This window comes from Garra rufa, chromosome 7 (assembly GCF_049309525.1).
Source record: "Garra rufa chromosome 7, GarRuf1.0, whole genome shotgun sequence".
Classification (NCBI taxonomy): domain Eukaryota; kingdom Metazoa; phylum Chordata; class Actinopteri; order Cypriniformes; family Cyprinidae; genus Garra; species Garra rufa.
This window is the reverse complement of record NC_133367.1, coordinates 2,974,241-2,984,019: the sequence shown is the minus strand read 5'-3', so window position 1 is coordinate 2,984,019 and position 9,779 is coordinate 2,974,241. Positions and strand designations below refer to the sequence as shown.

The 9,779-nt window shown below is 37.8% G+C and overlaps 1 protein-coding gene across 1 annotated transcript in view; it reads right to left on the bottom strand.

Moving 5' to 3' along the window:
* Nucleotides 1-8,278: 8,278 nt before the first annotated feature.
* Nucleotides 8,279-9,779, bottom strand: part of LOC141338951 (lysine-specific demethylase 4D-like) — an 86,810-nt gene continuing 85,309 nt past the window's right edge. Inside the window, exon 14 of the mRNA XM_073844563.1 lies at nucleotides 8,279-8,398. Coding sequence (XP_073700664.1) covers nucleotides 8,279-8,398 — 120 coding nt within the window. The remainder of the gene's footprint in view (nucleotides 8,399-9,779) is intronic.

Here is a 9,779-nt window from a genome sequence, read left to right as displayed (position 1 = left end):
ATGACTTGTGATCCGCACATCAAAGTACCGATTTGAATAAAATGATTCGCGGTCAGAATCCCAATCTGAATTAAATGATTTGCGATCTGCGCTCCTAAATCCTGATTTACAAATCCACATCTGATTTAAATCAAATGATTCGCGATAGTGAATAATTCACGATCTGCACACCGATGTCCCGATTTGAATAAAATGATTCGCGATCAGCGCTCCTAAATCCCGATTTGCAAACCCGCACCGAAGTTCCGATCTAAATCAATTTATTCACATTCCAAATCCCAATCTGAATTAAATAATTCACGCTCCACGCTCCTAAATCCTCATTTGAATCAAATGATTCGTGATCCGTGCACCAAAGTCCCGATCTGAATCAAATGATTCACGATTCGCAGTCCGAATCTCAATCTGAATCAAGGGATTCACGATCGGCACACTCAAGTCCGATTTGAATCAAATGACTTGTGAAACGCACATCAAAGTACCGATTTGAATAAAATGATTCACGGTCAGAATCCCAATCTGAATTAAATGATTTGCGATCTGCGCTCCTAAATCCTGATTTACAAATCCACATCTGATTTAAATCAAATGATTTGCGATAGTGAATAATTCACGATCTGCTCACCGATGTCCCGATTTGAATAAAATGATTCGCGATTCGAATCCAAATCTGAATGAAATGACTCACGATCCGAGCACCAAAGTCCCGATTTAAATCAAATGATTTGCGGTCCGAATTGCAATCTGAATTAAATGATTCGTGGTCTGAATCCCAGTTTGAATGAAATGATTCACGATCAGCGCTCCTAAATCCCGATTTGCAAACCAGCACCGAAGTTCCGATTTAAATCAATTGATTCGCAGTCTGAATCCCAATCTGAATTAAATAATTTGCGATCCACGCCCCTAAGTCCTCATTTGAATCAAATGATTCACGATCCGATATGAATCACGATCTGCAGTACAAATCCTAATCTGAATCAAATGATTTTTGATTTGCGCACCAAGGTCCCGATCTGAATAAAATGATTCATAATCCGCTCACCAAAGTCCCGATTTGAATCAAATGATTTGCGATTCGCGGTCAGAATCCATATCTGAATTAAATGATTCGCGATCCACGCTCCTAAGTCCTCAGATTCGCGGTTCGCACGAAGTCTCGATTTGAATTGCGGTCTGCGGTGTGAATTTTAATCTGAATCATATGATTCGTGATCAGTGCTCCTAAATCCCGATTTGCAAACCCGCACCGAAGTTCCGATCTGAATTAAATCATTTGTGATCCACGCTCCTGAGTCCTCATTTGAATCAAATGATTCGCGATTCGTGCACCAAGGTCCCAATCTGAATCAAATGATTCGCGATCAGCGCTCCTAAATCCCAATTTGCAAACCCGCACCGAAGTTCCGATCTAAATCAATTGATTCACATTCCAAATCCCAATCTGAATTAAATAATTCACTATCCACGCTCCTAAGTCCTCATTTGAATCAAATGATTTGCGATCCGTGCACCAAAGTCCCGATCTGAATCAAATGATTCACGATTCGCAGTCCGAATCTCAATCTGAATCAAATGATTCACGATCGGCACACTGAAGTCCGATTTGAATCAAATGACTTGTGATCCGCGCATCAAAGTACCGATTTGAATAAAATGATTTGCGGTCAGAATCCCAATCTGAATTAAATGATTTGCGATCTGCGCTCCTAAATCCTGATTTACAAATCCACATCTGATTTAAATCAATTGATTTGCGATAGTGAATAATTCATGATCTGCACACCGATGTCCCGATTTGAATAAAATGATTCGCGATCCTCGGTGGGAATCCAAATCTGAATGAAATGATTCACGATCCACGCACCAAAGTCCCGATTTAAATCAAATGATTTGTGGTCCGAATTCCAATCTGAATTAAATGATTCGTGGTCTGAATCCCAGTTTGAATCAAATGATTCGCGATTAGCGCTCCTAAATCCCGATTTGCAAACCTGCACCGAAGTTCCGATCTAAATCAATTGATTCGCAGTCCGAATCCCAATCTGAATTAGATGATTCGCGATCCACGCTTCTGATTTGAGTCAAATGATTCACGATTTGCGGTTCGAATCTCAATCTGAATCAAATGATGTGTGATTCGCGCAGTGAAGTCCCGATCAAATGATTCCTGGTCTGTGCAACAAAGCCCAATTTGAATTAAATGATTTGCGATTCGCTCCGAAGTCCTGATCTGAATAATGATTCTTAAACATCTGTTTTACCCATCATTACGTACTTTAAAATCATTACAAGCAATGTCAAAATTCGAAAACAATTGTCTATATTGATCTGTGTTTTGCTAATGAAACGCTTGAACTTAATGATAGTAACTATTTTGACTGTCAATACTACTACTGTCTTAGCTCACTTTTGAGATTAACTACAAATAAAATATCCATATTTCCATTCTGAAGAACATCCAACACAAATCTACGATCATATTCAGGTGAGCTAACCTGGTTTACTGCTAACTATAGTTGAAAACACTCCGTTAATGTGGCGAGCTGCACCTCAAAATACATGTTAGATGGAAACATTGTGCATTATGATCAAGTTTGTAGCTTTATTCACTGGCTATATTTAAAAAGTTTGATCAATTTATCAGCATATTGTAATAAATATGTAAGAAATGATTGTATCTGATTGTATTAGGCTATATAGAGTCATAGTCAATGTAAAAAGAGCAATTGAGAGAAGCAGATGAAGAGAAAACAGAATAATAACATACATAAAGTTATGAAGGTAAACTTTATAATTCAACTGAACTGTGCGTATATGTTTTAAACACTTTGGCCTTATATAATCTTTTAAAGAGATTTTAAAGTTTGCAACTGTGTGTGACACATAGATATTTTTATGTTGCATCTAGCTTGTTCTGAAAAACATCTGAAAATCCCTCAGGAATCCCGAGATTGTATTACAGGACTCCAGGAACAGCCTGATCCGAGGAACCGACAAGAAGCAGGAAATTAGGCTTGAGTGTCTGGAAAACAAGCCTAATGGGGTGGCAAACCTTGTGGGAAGTGGGTGTAGACATGAGCATGCCCAGTTCGGCCCTATATATATCTTCCCATCTACCCCCAGGGCAGTTACTTACGGCCTCTCAGGCGTTTGTTTGCTCCGTGGAAGTGACAGCTAATCTATGGGTGTAAATCAGACGGCTGGAGGTTGAGGAAACAGTTGCAGAAGAGTCTCGATCTCTCGGCCGTCGCTCGCCTTATAATAATTGACTTAGTTTTTATGACAAATCTCCAGGTTCCATTAAATCAAGATGTGCATCGCAAGGCCCATCAAGGCACTGGACGAGCAAGTGTTTATCGACATGTACGGGAACACTATGAAGATGAAGAGAGAATTAAGACGTTTTCATCTGTATAATGCTAGTAGTGGCAGGACTTGATGTTTTGAGTTTGATGGGATTATTGGAATGAAAACAGTTCAGTGAAAGCTGTTTTTTTTTTTTTTTTAAAAAGCTGCTTCCTCATATTTTAATTTTTATGTTAAAACAATATCAAACCTTAATTAAAGTTATTAAACTGCTAAAGATAGCAGCACAACAAGAGCATGTGCTCTCTCTATTCTCTGCTCATTGAGAGAATAAATATAGGCTATTAATAATTGACATTCGACCAAAATACGTCTGGAGGAAAAATATCATGTTTTTTTGCAGTGCTTATATGTAAATGTAAATAATTTCATCACTGTAAAATGATTATTTAGGAGTTAGTTATTAATAACCACCTATTCTTGAATCGAAAAGAATCGAAGTTTGAATTCGCGATCCGCACTCTTAATTCCCGATCTAAATCAAATGATTCACGATCCATGGTCCGAAGCAACCGATCTGAATTAAATGATTCATGATCTAATTTGAATTAAACTATTCATTTGAATCAAATGATTCACGATCCATGGTCCGAAGTAACCGACCTGAATTAAATGATTCACGATCCGATTTGAATTAAACTATTAATTTGAATCAAATGATTCATGATCCATGGTCCGACGTAATCGATCTGAATTAAATGATTCACAATCCGATTTGAATCAAATGATTCGCGATCCGCACTCTTAATTCCCGATCTAAATCAAATGATTCACGATCCATGGTCCGAAGTAACCAATCTGAATTAAATGATTCACGATTCAATTTGAATTAAACTATTCATTTGAATCAAATGATTCACGATCCTTGGTCCGACGTAACCGATCTGAATTAAATGATTCACGTTCCGATTTGAATCAAATGATTCACGATCCTTGGTCCGACGTAACCGATCTGAATTAAATGATTCACGATCCGATTTGAATCAAATGATTCGCGATCCGCACTCTTAATTCCCAATCTAAATCAAATGATTCACGATCCATGATCCGAAGTAACCAATCTGAATGAAATGATTCATGATCTAATTTGAATTAAACTATTCATTTGAATCAAATGATTCACGATCCATGGTCCGAAGTAACCGATCTGAATTAAATGATTCACGATCCGATTTGAATCAAACTATTCACAATCCATGCACCGAAGACGATTCACGATCCATGGTCCAAAGTCCCGATCTGAATCAAACGATTCACGATCTGTGTGTCAAAGTCCCTATTTGAATCAAATGATTTGCGAATCCGGCCACACCGAAGTTCAAATCGCTGTTCCGGCCTAAATGACTCCCTCAATTGACTCACATCTAAAACACATCCCGAACAAATGATTTTCATCAGCCAACTCTTTTAAACTGATTCTTTTTGTACACCACAGCTGGCTTGCTCCAATTCCCGAATGAATGACTCTTATGAGCCAACTCTCAGGAGTCATTTTTCTAGTACAGCACAGCTTGTGTCGTTCGATTCCTGAACAAATGACTCTTGTGAGTTGGCTCTTATAAGATGTATTTTGTACATCACAGCCTGTGCAGTTTGAGTCATTTTGACTTAATAAAGTTTTGAAAAGCATGATTATGTACTAATGTGTCTTCTTGAGATTAAAGAGATTTCTTTTTATTTCAGGATATTATCTTGTGTTTTTTTTTTTTTTCTGTAGGCCTCCTCACTGTGACGGTTCATAATCGCACATCCAGACCATCCATCTGCAGATGTAGGAAAACTTCAGGACGCAGGAGCGCACACCTCAGCGGTCTCCTAAAGCTGAGGAGATCCATCACCAAACATATGCGCTTGTCATGGGAACGTATGAATGAACAAATAGGAAGGCCTGTTTATCAGGCTTCCCCCACGTTTCCAGAGCCAAGGCAATAAATCTGGCCGTGTCAAAACGGCGCGCCCACATTCACAGACGAGCATTTCACGTTGGTGAGCATCTGCCCACAGAAACCTGAGAACAATTCTCTGAAATGCATTACATAATGGCATTTTCTCATTGTGTAGGTAAACAGCCAAAGACTGCCAGCAGTTCTGCAAGATTAGCTGCTAAACTGAATTAGCAGTTTTACATTGTATGTTTAGGCTACACATGAGGTAAGCCAGCTGCTAACGTAAATGTACCTTGACAGAGACATTAGTTTTCTGTCTCAGACATAACTTGCAAAACTACAAGCTACTTGATGTAAAGTAGTTTGAACAGTCAAGTTACCATTTAAAAACAGAACAAACGACCAACAAAAACTAGCTAACTGCTAATGTTAGAAAAAACTGCTTCATTGCAGTTAGCTAGTTTGTGTAAGTAGCTATGTACATTCATTGAAGTTAGCTAGTTTTTCTAGTAGCTTAGTCTAACCTGTTGTCTTTTTTTTTACAAAAGGGTAGCCTGATTAGCTGTTTAAAACTTGAATTTAGTAGCTACGGCTTTGTTGCAGTTAGCTTGTAGTGTAGCTACTTTTTAAACTAGTTTAAATTGAGTAGCTACAAATATTTAATGCAGTTAGCTAGTTTTTGTACAGTGGGTCAAATAAGTATTTGATACACTGCTGATTTGCAAGTTTTCCCACTTACAAAGAATGGAGAGATCTGTCATTTTCATCGTAGGTACACCTTAAAAAAAAAATCTAGAAAATCGCATTGTATGATTGTTAAATAATTCATTTCCATTTTATTGCATGAAATAAGTATTTGATACAAAAGAAAAATAGAACTTAGTATTTGGTACAGAAACCAGACATTTCCTGTAGTTCTTGAGCAGGTTTGCACACACTGCAGCAGGGATTTTGGCCCACTCCTCCATACAGGTCTTCTCCAGAGCTTTCAGGTTTTGGGGTTGAGGTTTCAGTTTCAGCTCCCTCCATAGATTTTGTATTGGGGTCAGGTCTGGAGACTGGCTAGGCCATGCCAGGACCTTGAAATGCTTCCTACAGAGCCACTCCTTAGTTGTCCTGGCTGTGTGTTTGGGGTTATTGTCATGCCATGCTGGAAGACCCAGCCATGACCTATCTTCAGTGCTCTTACTGAGGGAAGGAGGTGGTTGCCCAAAATCTGGAGATACATGGCCCCATCCATCCTCCCCTCAATAAGGTGGTGGTTCTGACCCCTTTGCAAAAAAGCACCCCAAAGCATGATGTTTCCATCCCCATGCTTCACGGTTGGGATGGTGTTCTTGGGATTGTACTCATCCTTCTTCCACCTCCAAACACGGCGAGTGGAGTTTATACCAAAAAGTTCAATATTGGTCCCATCTGACCAAATGACCTTCTCCGATGCCTCTTCTGGATGATCCAGATGGTCTTTGGCAAACTTCAGACGGGGCTGGACATGTGCTGGCTTGAGCAGGATTTTAATCCATGACGGTGTAGTGTGTTACTAATGGTAACCATTGAGACTGTGGTCCCACCTCTCTTCAGGTCATTGACCAGGTCCTCCTGTGCAGCTGTAGGCTTATCCCTTACCTTTCTCAGGATCATTGATACTCCACGAGGCGAGATCTTGCATGGAGCCCCAGTCTGAGTCTTGAATTTCTTCAGTTTTCTAATAATTGCGCCAACAGCTATTGCCTTTTCACCAAGCTGTTTGCCTATTGTCCTGTAGCCCATCCCAGCCTTGTGCAGGTCTACAATTTTGTCCCTAGTGTCCTTAGACAGCTCTTTGGTCTTGCCCATAGCGGAGAGGTTGGAGTCTGATTGATTGAGTGTACGGACAGGTGTCTTTTATACAGGTTACGAGTTCAAACAGGTGCAATTAATACAGGTGACGAGTGGAGGATAGGAAGTCTGTGAGAGCCAGAATTCTTGCTGGTTGGTAGGTGATCAAATACTCATTTCATGCAATAAAATGGAAATTAATTATTTAAAAATCTTACAATGTGATTTTCTGGATGTTTTTTTTACATTCTGTCTCTCACAGTTGAGGTGTACCCACGATGAAAATTCTTTGTAAGTGGGAAAACTTGAAAAATCGGCAGTGTATCAAATAATTATTTGCCCCACTGTAGCTATTTCATTGCAGTTAGCTAGCTTTTGTTAGTAGCTAAAATGTACCAGCAAGCAACCTAACTAGTAACTTATCATGAAATCAAATCAACATCAACACATCTTTCGCGGTGAAGCGTGGAATAATTTTAATATACATTACATGTTTACGATCAAGTTCTACATCAACCGGCAACTCATTTTCAGATGGAAGGCAAATCTAATGATATTTTACTGTCTTGTTGTCGTTTTGAAGACAAACCGCTATTTCAGCCCCACATAACTGAGGCGGAAATGAACCAAAAAAAACTGATGGCTTAATAAACGATCTAACTCTTTTAAAGAAGAAAACTTTAAGGCTGACCTTAACGATACAATCTGTAATTGATAAAACTACATAACCTGGATCAAATCTTTAATAAATAGAGACATCTACAATTGTCGCAACAATTCCAAACTGTATCGCTGTTTAAGGCGCCTCGGGAGGTCTAGTTATCTTCAGATTCAACCAATAGAAATTAAGTACTTTTATTATAATTACTATTATTAAACATTGTTACTGATAGCTTGGTAGAATGGCACTTGATAACCACTCGACATTATTCCTTCCAGAACAGTTAAACAGACAGTACGCACAAACGAAAACGAGTCTCTTAGTCTTTCAGACTGATGGGGTTTCGGTCCAATGGCGTGAGTCCAACCGTCGGCCATTTTGGCTCAATGGCTCACCGCGAACAACCCTGCGGTTCGCGGAGGAGCTCTGGAAGTAACCACTAGGGGCGGAGTTATGTAAAACAAACTGATGTGTGTGGCCCCGCCCCCAGTTGAGCCACGCCCCCCGATCCCTCCCCTCGTGTCCCCGTTGAGAAAGCCGTGGTTTATAGGGCCTGCTCAGTGCTGGAAGAGGAGATGTCCAAGAGTCTCCATGCGGCGTAAGGGTTCAACTCTTCCTGGTCTCGACACAACGCCCAAACGTACATCACCCTGAGAACCTTTTTCTGTGGAATGCACAAATGCAACAACGAATGTGATAATTTCATTAAAATAAATTTTTAGTTTTTTTGTTGTTGTTGTTTTTTTTTTGCATTAAGATTTTGCTTTTTTAAAATACTTTTGAAATTCAGATTAGTATGGAAACCCATTTTTGCCATTTAAACAAAACGTAATTGCTTTTTATCTCACAATTTATTCTCGCAATTGCGAGTTTATGTCTGAGAGTTTATTGTATGTTTACAATTCTGGGAAAAAAGGATTGTTCGAGAAAAAGTCAGGATTGCGAGATACAAACTTGCATTTGCAAGATGAAGTCAGAATTGTAAGATAAACTCGCATTTGCGTGAAAAAGTCAGAATTATCAGAAAAAAGTCAGAATTGCAAGAAGTCAGAATTGCGAGATACAAACTCGCATTTGTGAGAAAAAGAATTTAATTGCAAGAAGTCACAATTGCAAGAATAAAGTCAGAATTCTGAGAAAAAAATCAGAATTTCATTATATAAACTCGCATTTGTGAGAAAGTCAGAATTGCAAGAAAAAAGTCAGAATTGCGAATTACAAACTTGCATTTGCAAAAAAAGTCAGAATTGCAAGAAAAAAACGTCACAATGGCAAATACAAAATGCTGTTTGTAAGAAAGTGAGAATTTCAGGAAAAAAGTCAGAATTGCGAGATAAAGTTGCCTTTGCGGGAAAAAAATTTGAATTGCAAGAAACGTCAGAATTGCAGGAAAAGTCAGAAAAGCAAATACAAACTTGCGTTTGTGAGAAAAATCGAGAAATTGTGAGTTTATATCTCGCAATTCTGACTTAATTTATCAGAATTGCAAGTTTACAATTCTGAGGAAAAAAGGTCAAAATTGTGAGTTTGTATCGCAGTTTTGAGAAAAAAGTCAGAATTGTGAGATAAAAACTCATAACCTTTTATTTTTTATTCAGTGGAGAAAAACGAGTTTCCCCTAGTTCACTCACAATACAGATTTTTGTTTTCATTAATCACTGTAGTAGTACAATTAATTACTTGTTTGTTAATATGAATTATTTGATATCCATTAGTAAAAAAAATTTCAAACAATATATAATATTTAATTTATTGAAATTACAATATTTTGAATGATTATAAATTCATAAAAACTAAATTTAATTATTTCATTTGTAATTACTGCATTACAGTAAAAGGAATTTATGATAATTATGTACTTTAAAAACTCTTGATGGTTCTACAAATAGGTTTTATTTTCTTTAGGTAAATTATTTTTTTATTCTTTTGATTTGGTGGGGTGAAATATGAGATATTAATAATAATACTGTTAATATTAATATTATTAATAATAGTTAATTTTTTTAATCTATTTATTTATTGTTAAGTATTTTTCTGTCATAAAT